The sequence below is a fragment of the Carcharhinus amblyrhynchos genome, chromosome 9, assembly GCF_965287045.1.
Source record: "Carcharhinus amblyrhynchos chromosome 9, sCarAmb.v2.hapA, whole genome shotgun sequence".
Lineage (NCBI taxonomy): Eukaryota > Metazoa > Chordata > Chondrichthyes > Carcharhiniformes > Carcharhinidae > Carcharhinus > Carcharhinus amblyrhynchos.
Window position 1 is genome coordinate 3,973,276 of NC_137332.1, and position 13,190 is coordinate 3,986,465.

The following is a 13,190-nucleotide window of genomic DNA, read 5'->3' on the forward strand; positions in this document are numbered from 1 at the left end:
AAGTGGCAGATGGAATACAATGAGGAAAAGTGTAAGTGGAAGGAGGAATGTAGGCATAACTATTTTCTAAATGGGGAAATGCTTAGAAAATCAGAAATACAAAGGGACTTGGGAGTCATTGTTCAAGATTCTCTTAAGGTTAACTGGCAGGTTCAGTCGGCGGTTAGGAAGATAAATGCAATGTTAGCATTCATGTCAGAAGGGCTAGAATACAAGAGCAGGGATGTACTCCTGAGTCTATATAAGGCTCTGGTCAGACCCCATGTGGAGTATTGTGAGCAGTTTTGGGCCCAGTATCTAGTGAAGGATGTGCTGGCCTTGGAAAGAGTTAGGGTAACCCCAACACTTGGAAAGGGTCCAGAGGAGATTCATAAGAATGATCCCTCGAATGAAGAGCTTGTCATATGAGGAATGGTTGAGGACTCTGGGTCTGTACTTGTTGGAGTTTAGAAGGGTTGGGGGGACCTTATTGAAACATATAGGATACTGCGAGGCCTGAATAGAGTGGACGTGGACAGGATGTTTCCACTAGTAGGAAAAACTAGAACCGGAGAGGGCACAACCTCAGGCTATAGGGATGATCCTTTTAAACAGAGATGAGGAGGAATTTCTTCACCCAGAGAGTGATGAATCTGTGGAACTCTTTGCCACAGAAGGCTGTGGAGGGCCAGGTCAGAGAGTGTCTTTAAGACAGAGATAGATAGGTTCTTGATTAATAAGGGGGTCAGGGGTTATGGGGAAAAGGCAGGAGAATGGGAATGAGAAAAATATCAGCCATGATTGAATGGCAGAGCAGACTCGATGGGCCGAGTGGCCTAATTCTGCTCCTATGTCTTATGATTCACTGCACTTAGAACTCTAGGCCAAGACTTCCTGGCTTGGTCGAGATGAGCAGATTCTGTGCCTTAAGGGAAGGAGTTACTTCCTTATTCCACCCCCTCCCACAGACGTGGCTGTTGGGCCTTGAAAGCTTCTCGATTCTGCAGTCCAGTAAACTCCACAGTCACGTCCCAACGTCAGCTCATCAGCCTTATCTCCAACCCTTTCCAAGGCCTCACCTTGTCAGACCTTCCTAATCTTCTACAGCTCTCTGAGATCTTTGCACCTTTAATTCTGGCCTCTTGAGCGTCGACCGTTTTAATCACTCTACTTGCCCTTGAGTCTTCAACTTCAGGGGAGGCGATGGCCGTGTGGTATTATCGCGACACCAGTAATCCAGAAACTCCAGCTAATGTTCTGGGATTCAAATCCCGCTACGGCAGACGGTGGAATTTGAATCCAGTAAAAAATATCTGGAATTAAGAATCTCCTGGTGACCGTGAAACCATTGTCGATTGTCGGAAAAACCCATCTGGTTCACTAACGTCCTTTAGGAAAGGAAATCTGCCGTCCTTACCCGGTCTGGCCTATATGTGGCTCCAGAACCACAGCAATGCAGTTGACTCCTAACTGCCCTCTGAAATGCTAGCAAGCCACTCATTTGTGTTAATCAAGGACAAATACGGATGGCAATAAATGTGTCCAGCCAGCGATGCCCATGTCCCACGAATGAATAAAAACAAAACTACCATTATCACGAAAGGGGTAGTGTTGGGCAAGTTAATGGGGCAAAAGGTCCTGATGGAATGCATCCCAGGATACTAAAAGAGATGGTGGGAGAAATAGCAAACCCACTAGTGGTAATTTACCAAAATTCACTGGACTCTGGGGTGGTTCCAACAGATTGGAAAACAACAAATGTGACACCACTGTTTAAAAAAGGAGGTAGACAGAAGGCAGGTAGCTAACTATAGGCCGGTTAGCTTAACTTCCGTAATAGGGAAAATGCTTGAATCTTTCATCAAGGAAGAAATAGCCAGACATCTGGATATAAATTGTCCCATTGGTAAGACGCGCATGGATTCATGAAGGGAAGGTCATGTTTGACTAAGTTGGTGGAATTCTTTGAGAACATTACATGTGCAGTGGACAAAGGGGAACCTGTGGATGTGGTGTATCTGGATTTCCAGAAGGCATTTGACAAGGTGCTGCACCAAAGACTGCTACATAAGATGAAGGTGCACGGTGTTACAGGTAATGTGTTAACATGGATAGAGGATTAATCAACAAATAGAACGCAAAGCATGGGGGTAAATGGGTGTTTTTGGGGTTGGGCGATCAGTGACGAGTGGTGTGCCTCAGGGATCAATATTGGGACTACAATTGTTTACAATTTACATCGATGATTTGGAGCTGGGGACCCAGTGTAGTGTGTCAAAATTCTACTAAGATGACACTAAGATAGGTGGAAGAGCAAAGTGTGCAGAGGATGCTGAAAGTCTGCAAAGGGATATCGATAGTCTAAGTGAGTGGACAAGGGTCTGGCAGATGGAGTACAATGTTGGTAAATGTGAGGTCATCCATTTTTGTAGGAATAACGGCAAAATGGACTATTATTTAAATGGTAAAAAATTACAGTGTGCTGCTGTGCAGAGGGACCTGGGTGTCCTTGTTCAGGAATCTCAAGGAGTTGGTTTGCAGGTACAGCAGGTAATTAAGAAGGCAAATGGAATTTTGTCCTTTATTGCTAGAGGGATGGAGTTTAAAAACAGCGAGGTTATGTTACAGCTGTATAAGGTGCTGGTGAGGCCACACCTGGAGTACTGTGTACAGTTTTGATCTCCTTACTTGAGAAAGGATATACTGGCACTGGAGGGGGTGCAGAGGAGATTCACTAGGTTGATTCCGGAGTTGAGAGGGTTGGCTTATGAGGAGAGACTGAGTAGACTGGGGCTATACTCATTGGAATTCAGAAGAATGAGGGGAGATCATATAGAAACATGTAAGATTATGAAGAGAATAGACAAGATAGAAGCAGGGAGGTTGTTTCCACTGGCGGGTGAAACTAGAACTAGGGGGCATGGCCTCAAAATAAGGGGGAGCAGATTTAGGACTGAGTTGAGGAGGAACTTCTTCACACAAAGGGATGTGAATCTGTGGAATTCCCTGCCCAGTGAAGCAGTTGAGGCTCCCTCATTGAATGTTTTTAAGGCAAGGATAGATAAATGTTTGAACAGTAAAGGAATTAAGGGTTATGGTGAGCGGGCGGGTAAGTGGAGCTGAGTCCATGAAAATACCAGCCATGATCTTATTGAATGGCGGAGCAGGCTCGAGGGGCCAGATGGCCGACTCCTGCTCCTAGTTCTTATGTTCTTAAAACGGGCTGGGCTCTGAACTGTGGGATTTCCTCCCTCAACCTCTCCGCCTCGCTCTCATCCTTTAAGAAACATCTTAAAGGCTCCCTCTTTGACCAAGCTTTTTGTCATGTCTTTTACGAGCTCCTTACATTGGTCTGTGATAGCTTCTGCTTGATAAACACTCCTGCGAAGCACTTTGCGGTGTTCTATGACATAAAGGTGCTATATAAATGCAAGTTGTTGTTGTAAAGAGCTTGAAACCATTTGAAATCTGACCAGCTGCCACATGAACACCAGTCCTTTCCTGCAAAGCGCGAGTTGGATTTCGTCTGAGACCCTGAAGATATTATTCCAGAAACAACGATCCCTCCATGTGTCTAAGTTTTGTTATATTCAAAGAACAAAGAGCAGTACAGCACAGGAACAGACCCTTCGGCCCACCAAGTCCGTGCTGACACAGAGGCCTCTCTAATCTAATATTTTTTTGCCTCTACATAGTCCCTATCCCTCTATTCCCTGCATATTCCTGTATCTATCCAGAAGCCTCTTGAACCTTGTTATAGAATCTGCTTCTTCCACCTCCTCCAGCAACACGTTCCCAGCATTCACCACGTTCCCCATGAACAATTTGCCCCTTAACTCTCTTTTAAACTTTCCCCCTCTCACTTTCAACCTCTGCCCCCAAGTAATTGATCCTTTGATCCTGGGAAAAAAGACTCTGACTATCCACTCTACCCAAGCCTGTCATAGTCTTGTAAACCTCTATCAGGTCCCCCCCCTCATCTTCCGACACTCCAATGAAAACAATCCAAGTTTAGAACCTAGAACATAGAACATTACAGCGCAGAACAGGCCCTTCGGCCCACGATGTTGCGCCGACCAATTAAAAAGCAATGACTCTCTAACCTAAACCAATCCCTTTTCGTCCATAAACCTATCCACGGATCTCTTAAACGCCCCCAAACTAGGCGCATTTACAACTGCAGCAGGCAGGGCATTCCAATCCCTCACCACCCTCTGGGTAAAGAACCTGCCCCTGACATCCGTCCTATAACTACCCCCCCTTAATTTAAAGCCATGCCCCCTCGTGCTAGCTTTCTCCATCCGAGGAAAAAGGCTATCACTATCCACCCTATCTAAACCTCTAATCATCTTATATGTTTCAATAAGGTCCCCTCGTAGCTGCCTTCTTTCTAACAAAAACAACCTCAAATCCCTCAGTCCCTCCTCATAGGACCTCCCCTCCATACCAGGCAACATCCTGGTAAACCTCCTCTGCACCCTCTCCAAAGCCTCCACATCCTTCCTATAATGTGGGGACCAGAACTGCACACAATACTCCAAGTGCGGCCGCACCAGAGTTTTGTACAGTTGCAACATGACGCTGCGACTCCTAAATTCAATCCCCCTACCAATAAACGCCAAGACACCGTATGCCTTCCTAACAACCTTATCTACTTGATTCCCAACTTTCAGGGATCTATGTACACATACACCTAGATCCCTCTGTTCATCAACACTATTCAAAGTCCTACCGTTAGCCCTATACTCTACACATCTGTTATTCCTGCCAAAGTGAATTACCTCACACTTTTCCGCATTAAACTCCATCCGCCACCTCTCGGTCCAGCTCTGCAACTTGTCCAAGTCTCTCTGTAAACTATGACACCCTTCCTCACTATCTACCACACCTCCGACTTTGGTGTCATCAGCAAATTTACTAATCCACCCAACTATACCCTCATCCAGATCATTTATAAAAATTACAAACAGCAGTGGCCCCAAAACAGATCCCTGAGGCACACCACTTGTAACTGAACTCCATGTCGAATACTTACCATCAACCACCACCCTCTGTCTCCTATCTGCTAGCCAATTCCTGATCCAATTACCTAAATCACCCTCAATCCCATACATCTGCATTTTCTGCAGAAGCCTTCCATGGTGAACCTTATCAAATGCCTTACTAAAGTCCATATACACCACGTCAACTGCCTTACCCCCATCCACCTCTTTGGTCACTTTCTCAAAAAACTCAATAAGGTTAGTAAGGCACGACCTACCCTCCACAAAACCATGCTGACTATCTCCAATCAATTCATTACTCTCTAAATAACTATAAATCCTATCCCTAATAATTTTTTCTAAAACCTTGCCCACAACAGAAGTAAGACTCACCAGTCTATAATTCCCGGGGAAGTCTCTGTTCCCCTTCTTAAACAATGGGACAACATTCGCTATCCTCCAATCTTCTGGCACTATACCTGTGACCAACGACAACCTGAAGATCAGAGCCAGAGGCTCTGCAATCGCCTCTCTTGCCTCCCAGAGAATCCTAGGGTAAATCCCGTCCGGCCCAGGGGACTTATCTATTTTCAAACCCTCAAGAATATCTAGCACATCCTCCTTATCAACTGCAATACTGTCCAGTTTACAACCCTGTAACCCAGTGTTCTCCACAGCTACATTTATGTCCCCCTGCGTGAATACCAAAGAGAAATATTGGTTCAATGCCTCTCCAATCTCTTCCGGTTCCACACATAACTTCCCACTTCTGTCTCTAACTGGCCCTAATCTTGCCCTAACCAATCTTCTGTTCTTAACATATCTATAGAACGCCTTAGGATTCTCCTTAATCCTATCAGCCAAAGTCTTCTCATGTCCTCTTTTAGCCCTTCTTAACTCACTCTTTAACTCCCTCCTAGCCAATCTAAAGCTTTCCAGTGCACTACCTGAGCCCTCAAGTCTCATCCTGACATAAGCCTTCTTTTTCTTTTTAACCAGCGAATCAACTTTTTTAGTGCACCACGGTTCCCTAGCTCGACCATTTCCTCCTTGCCTGACAGGGACATACCTATCAAGGACTCGCAGTAGCTGCTCCTTGAAAAAACTCCACATTTCGGACGTTCCCAGACCCTGTAGTCTCCTAGTCCAACCTATGCTTCCTAATTCTCTCCTAATAGCCTCATAATTACCCTTCCCCCAGCTAAAACTACTGACCCGAGGTTCATGCCTATCCCTATCCGTCACTAAGGTGAACGTAACCGAATTGTGATCACTATCACCAAAATGCACACCAACTTCCAAGTCTAACACCAGGTCTGGCTCATTTCCCAGCACCAAATCCAATATAGCCTCACCTCTAGTTGACCTATCTACATACTGAGTCAAAAAACCTTCCTGCACACTTTGTGCAAAAACTGACCCCTCTAATGAGCTAGAGCTATAACAATTCCAATCAATATTAGTAAAGTTAAAGTCCCCATAACAATTACCCTATTACTTTCACTCCTAACCAGGATCGTCTCCGCAATCCTTTCCTCAACCTCTCTAGAACTTTTAGGAGGTCTATAAAAGACTCCCAACAGGGTGACCTCTCCTCTCCTATTTCTAATCTCAGCCCATACTACCTCAACAGACAAGTCCTCATCAAACTTTGTTCAACCTTTCTCCATAGTCCGTATCCTCCAAACCAGGCAACTTCCTGGGAAATCTCTTCTCCACCCTTTCCAATCATCAACATCCTTCCAATAGCGTGCCGACCAGAATTGTACACAATACTCCAAATGCGGCCTAACCAAACTCTCATCCAGCTACAACATGATTATTCATGTCATTTCTTAAACTTCAATATGTAAATAATCCAATGTAGCGTGACAGGAGTTCCTGTCAGGGCAAGATCCCAACAAGAGGTGTTGTTGAGACGGGTAATGTGCGTTTTCACTATCCACCTGCAATGAAACCAGTGGAATGCAAAATCCCTAATTGACAGCTGGATAAAATACTGGCTAACTGAATAGAGGTCATCAGAAGGTCACCGCCAATCATTCCAGTAGGGAATATCGGAGAAATGTCTTTACCCAGAAAATGGGAGAATGTGGGACTCGCTCCCACAGGGAGTGGGGAGAATGTGGGACTCGCTCCCACGGGGAGTGGGGAGAATGTGGGACTCGCTCCCATGGGAAGCGGGGAGAATGTGGGACTCGCTCCCATGGGGAGCGGGGAGAATAGTATTGATGCATTTCAGGGGGAAGCTGGATAAACACCTGAGGGGGGAAGGATAGGAAGAGATGTTGATTGGGTGAGAGAACGATGGGATGGGACGAGGCTCATGTGGAGTGGGAGTGCCTGCATGGAACAGTTGGGCCTGTTTCTGTGCTGTACATTCTATGTCACTCTTGGTAAAAGAAATAATTAATGAAAAATCGGTTCAGTAATGATTTGTTATGTTTTGATTTCTTTTCCTAGGGGCCTGTGGGGCCACAGGGAGAACCCGGCCCACCTGTGAGTGTAACTTTGCAAGTGATTCTTTTCACTTTATTTTCTGTGTTGTAACCAGGTTGAGGTTAAAGGGAATGGCAATAACAAAGTGAACTTGTTTCATTGCAGGGTCCCCCCGGGGCACCTGGTCCATTGGTAAGTGATGTTCAACACACACATTCCTCTTCAATCTGGTCTCGGATTTGAAACCCCGCAGTTCAGCCTTTGAGAAAAAAAATCATATTTTCCTCAAATTCAAGATCGGTTAAAATACTTTGATTTGATTTATTATTGTCACATGTATTAACATACAGTGAAAAGTATTGTTTCTTGCGCGCTATACAGACAAAGCATACAGTTCATAGAGAAGGAAAGGAGAGAGCGCAGAATGTAGTGTTACAGTCACAGCGAGGGTGTAGAGAAAGATCAACTTAACGCGAGGTAGGTCCATTCAAAAGTCTGACAGCAGCAGGGAAGAAGCTGTTCCTGAGTCGGTTGGTACGTGACCTCAGACTTTTGTTATCTTTTTTCCAATGGAAGAAGGTGGAAGAGAGAATGTCCGGGGTGTGTGGTGTCCTTAATTATGCTGGCTGCTTTTCCGAGGCAGCTGGAAATGTAGACAGAGTCAATGGATGGGAGCTGGTTTGCTTCTTGGATTGGGCTACATTCACAACATCTTGTAGCTCTTTGAATTCTTGGGCACAGCAGGAGCCCATACCGAGCTGCAATACAACCAGAAAGAATGCTTTCTATGGTGCATCTGTAAAGATCTGTAAAAATACTGCTTTTTATACGGTTGTGAAGTTAGTGTTTATAAAAATGATAAAACAGTTGTAAGAATGCAAAGTACAGAAAGCATTTCATGGTTCTGTTAATCATGTCATTTCTTAAACTTCAATATGCAAATAATCCAATGTAGCGTGACAGAATCCTGAGAGGTGTTGTTGAGACGGGTAATGTGCGTTTTCACTATCCACCTCCAATGAAACCAGTGGAATGCAAAATCCCTAATCGACAGCTGGATAAAATACTGGCTAACTGAGTAGAGGTCATCAGAAGGTCACCGCCAATCATTCCAGTAGGGAATTTCGGAGAAATGTCTTTACCCAGAAAATGGGGAGAATGTGGGACTCGCTCCCACGGGGAGTGAGGAGAATGTGGGACTCCCTCCCACAGGGAGTGAGGAGAATGTGGGACTCGCTCCCACAGGGAGTGGGGAGAATGTGGGACTGTGGGGAGAATGTGTTTTTTTTTTCTGTACCAAAGAGGTGCAAGTGTATACAGAGAACACAGAGTGAAACATTGTTTTGCCAGGCTGGGCAGTAAAATTGCCAAGACAACAGGTTGTTTTTTTTAAAGTTTGCCCAATCAGTTTAAACTTGGCACTCAAATAACAGCAACCTGTTGGATTTGAATTTGATGTTTTGATAACTTGTAAACCAATCCTATTGTGGAGATTTTTGGTACCTCATTAGGAATCCAGAGAGCCAGACAGCACGTGCTGAGTAACAGCTTCGTTCAGTTCTCCAAGACAGAGAGAGAGAGTGAGACAGGCAGCAATTGTCTGCCAGTGTAACAGCCACAATTATGTCTTAAAAGAAAGCATAATCTCAATCGTAAAGTACCAACAGAAGACAATGAAAACACAAGATAAAGAAGACAGAAGATTCCAGTAGATGACAAACCTGATTAAAATTTTGAGAGTGACTAGTAATTCTATTTTTTTTTGTTAATAAGTGGCAGTTGGATTTATCTAAACAACATTCTGTGAGAATCATGTTTTATTTGTTTTGGGAAGAGTTTAATTAACCTGTTCACTGTGAGTTAGATAAATAAAGAGTTACTTGCTGCTTTTTTTCAGAGAGACTCTGGGGTAGTTACTTTGATTTAATCACTAAAGGTGCTGCAGCGTAGATATTCCCCCTTCTCACACTCACTTTAACACATTAGGAAGGGAGGTGCTCCTTGAGTGGTGGAGTGTTGGTTCTCAGAGAGGACATCAATCTCCCCTTCAGAACAAAATGGTTGCAGATTTGAACCATTGATAGCTGTTATCACTATTGTGCAAACTTATTTTCTAGACATATTTTCACTCATATTCCTGAATTGTTGACAGAATTCCGACAAAGTCTTTGAGGAGTTGCGGGTACACTGTTGATATCTAATGGACTTGTAAATTCTTGATATTTTCAAGAGGGTGAGTGTAGACATGCACTCAGATCCCACAAACTGTGGTGTTGAATAAAACGTACATCTTTACATGCTGAGAGATTGTGCCCCCGTTCTCCTCCCCTCCCCCACCCACTGCCTGGGGCATCACAAAATTTTGAGGGTCAGACTCTAAGGGTAAGGGGCCGGCCATTCAAGACCGAGGGAGATTTGGAGATACCTCGCTCTTGTGATTGTGAATTCCCCACCTCGGAAAGCCGTGAGGAGATGGCGGCAATGTGCTGATGTCCCTGGGTTAGTAATCCAGGCTCGTGGCCTGGGGATATGGGTTCAAATCCCCCATCGCAGCGGCTGGTGGAATTTAAACTCAATGAATAAATCTGGCCTCAAGTCTCAATCGTGGTGACCAGCGTCCATCAGGGTAGGATTTTGGCCGTTTGGCCTATATGTGACTCCACACTCATGGCAATGTGGTTGGCTCTCACTAGCGAGTTCAAAGGCAGTTGGGAATAGGCAACAAATGCTGGCCTTGCCCGCAACTCGGACAAGAGAGTAGCGTGTTCTTTTTCAGCATTTTCAAGGCTGAGTTTGATGAATTTCTGGGCAATGTAGATGGGGACAACACTAACCCCCCCAGGAAGTCTGAGGAGCAAGAAGTACAGAAAAGTCATATACTTACTAATGGTGTCCTCGCTCACTGTCCTTTATTGCAGAGATACGTGGACATCAATGCAGCTATTCAAGCCCTGATTGCATCCAACGAAGCCCTTCAGTTTGAGGTAATCAGTCTTTGCCTGAGTTAGATTATCTTCTTACCCATAATAATGGCAGCACCTTGCATTGATATGGCACCTGGAACATCCCAAAGTGCTTCACAGCAGTGACCTTTGACCCAAAGCAGCACGTGGAGCTTTCGGACAGGTGACCAAAAGCAAAGTAGATTTATAAGAGCATCTTAAAAGAAGGAGGTGGAGAGACAGTGAGGTTTAGGGAAGGAATTCCAGAGTTTAGGGCCCAGGCAACTGGGGGCTGGGGGGTGGGGGATTGGCCATGCTAAACTCTTCATCACTGTAGAACAGGAGCCAGAGTGTGGCGACTAGGGGATTTTCACTGTGATTTGATTCAATTTGATTTATTATTGTCACATGTATTATCATACAGTGAAAAGTATTGTTTCTTGTGCGCTATACAGGCAAAGAATACCGTTCATAGAGAAGGAAAGGAAACACTGCAGAATGTAGTGTTACAGTCATAGCTAGCGTGTAGGGAAAGATCAGCTTAATGTGAGGCAAGTCCACTCAGCAGGGAAGAAGCTGTTCTTGAGTCGGTTGGTATGTGACCTCAGACTTCTGTATCTTTTTCCCAAAGGAAGAAGGTGGAAGAGAGAATGTCTGATGTGTGTGGGATCCTTAATTATGCTGGCTGCTTTGCCAAGGCAGTGGAAAGTGTAGACAGAGTCAATGGATGGGAGGCTGGTTTGCGTGATGGATTGGGCTACATTCACAACCTTTTATCGTTCCTTGTGGTCTTGGGCAGAGCAGGAGCCCAGACCAAGCTGTGATACAACCAGAAAGAATACTTTCTATGGTGCATCTGTAAAAGTTGGTGAGAGTCTGAGCTGACATGCCAAACTTCCTTAGTCTTCTGAGAAAGTAGAGGTGGTGGTGGGCTTTCTTAATTATAGTGTTGGCATGGGGGGATCAGGACAGGCTGTTGGTGATCTGGACACCTAGAAACCTATCCCCACAACCCACACACTTAGCCTGCCAATCCCTCTAACCCACATTATGGGCAGTTTAACTTGGCCAGTCAACCTATTGAGCACGTCTTTGGACTGTGGGTGGAAACCGGAGGAAACCCACGCAGACACGGGGAGAATGTGCAAACTCCACACAGACAGTGACCTGAGCTGGGAATCGAACCCGGGTCCCTGGCGCTGTGAGGCAGCCGTGCTAATCACTGTGCCACCGTGCTGCCCAGTAGTTAGGTGTTTAATAAATACATGTACACTCTCGTTTGAACAATACATTGGAATCTGCCATCTGCTTCGTAGGGTGGAATTTTCCAAGTGATGCCAATGGGGGGCAGGATGAGGGGCTGGGGGTTGGGGGTGGCATGTGGTTGGAGGAGCAGGATTTGGCAGGAGGCCAAAAATCCATTTTCCAATGTCGGAATCATGATCTCCCAATATTCCTGACAGGGAACCCCCTTTGCAATTCATCACCACTCACAAAAAGACCAACATTTTCCAACCCACCCACCACCCCCACCCCCACCACCCCCACCACCCCCGCCCCCGCCACCCCTCCAAATTAAACACCCCACACACACCAATTTAGAACACCCTGTTTCACAGCTGCCCAGATGTGGCACGCAGCTGCCAAAAGGTCCTGAGGTCAGTAGACGCCGCTTTCACCTTCTGTTCACACTGGCCCTGAGAGATAGAGGCTGCCTGGAGCTCACTCTGTACCAAGGCCGGGCACAGTGGAGGGCTGAGATAGAGGCAGGGGGGCGGGCAGGGGTGATGGAGCAGAGCGGAAGAGTGACTGGGGCCGTCGGGAGCTATTTAAACAAGGTGGCTGGATGTTGGAGCCTGTGAGGTAATGGTGGGCAGATCTCTCTCCGCCTGTCCGCTCTCCCACACCATTCAGAGCGTTCTCGCGTTATCAATGAGCTTCCCAGTGCAAGATCTCTGGTGTTCGGACATCCCTCGCCCCTGCCCAGCTCACTCTGACTTCCAGTCCCGTTACCAGCATTCAGCTCCCACAACAGGGGGCTTCCACTTGGATTTCCTTTGCCTTTCACTGGTTTTATCTGGAAAGACAGTAAAAAGTCTGACAACACCAGGTTTTAGTCCAACCGATTTATTTGATAATAGACTCACAAGCTTTCGGGGTTAGCCCCTTCGTCAGGTGAATGGAGAGTTCTGGCCTCAGACAGAGCATATAAAGCACAGACAGTTTAGAGATTACTGATTAGAATGCGAATCCTTACACCTAACCTGCTGTTCAAGACCTGAAGTGGCTGACAATGTGAGTGGAAGGAGCACTGATCACAGGTTACAGAGATGTGTATTGTCTCCAGACAGTACAGTAAGTGAGGTTTTGCAAACCCAGGCAAGTCATGGGGGTTACAGATAGTGCAACATGAACCCAAGATCCCTGTTGAGACCGTCCTCATGTGTGCGGAACTTGGCTATCAGTCTCTGTTCAGCGACTCTGCGCTGTCGTGTGTCATGAAGGCCGCCTTGGAGAATGCTTACCCGAAGGTCAGAGGCTGAATGCCCGTGACCACTGAAGTGTTCGCCCACAGGAAGGGAACAGTCTTGCCTGGTGATTGTTGAGCGATGTTCATTCATCCGTTGTTGTAGCGTCTGCATGGTCTCCCCAGTGTACCATGCTTCGGGACATCCTTTCTTGCAACGTATCAGGTAGACAATGTTGGCCGAGTTGCAAGAGTATTTACCATGTACCTGGCGGATGGTATTCTCACGTGTGATGATGGTATCCATGTCGATGATCCGGCATGTCTTGCAGAGGTTGCTGTGGCAGGGTTGTGTGGTATTGTGGTCACTGTTCTCCTGAA

The 13,190-nt window shown here is 45.9% G+C and overlaps 1 protein-coding gene across 1 annotated transcript in view; it reads left to right on the forward strand.

The window, feature by feature from the left end:
* The window catches only part of col24a1 (collagen type XXIV alpha 1), a 317,299-nt gene that overhangs the window by 295,295 nt on the left and 8,814 nt on the right, over positions 1 to 13,190 (forward strand). The window contains exons 54-56 of the mRNA XM_080195089.1: positions 7,425 to 7,460; positions 7,566 to 7,592; positions 10,319 to 10,384. Coding sequence (XP_080051215.1) covers positions 7,425 to 7,460; positions 7,566 to 7,592; positions 10,319 to 10,384 — 129 coding nt within the window. The remainder of the gene's footprint in view (positions 1 to 7,424; positions 7,461 to 7,565; positions 7,593 to 10,318; positions 10,385 to 13,190) is intronic.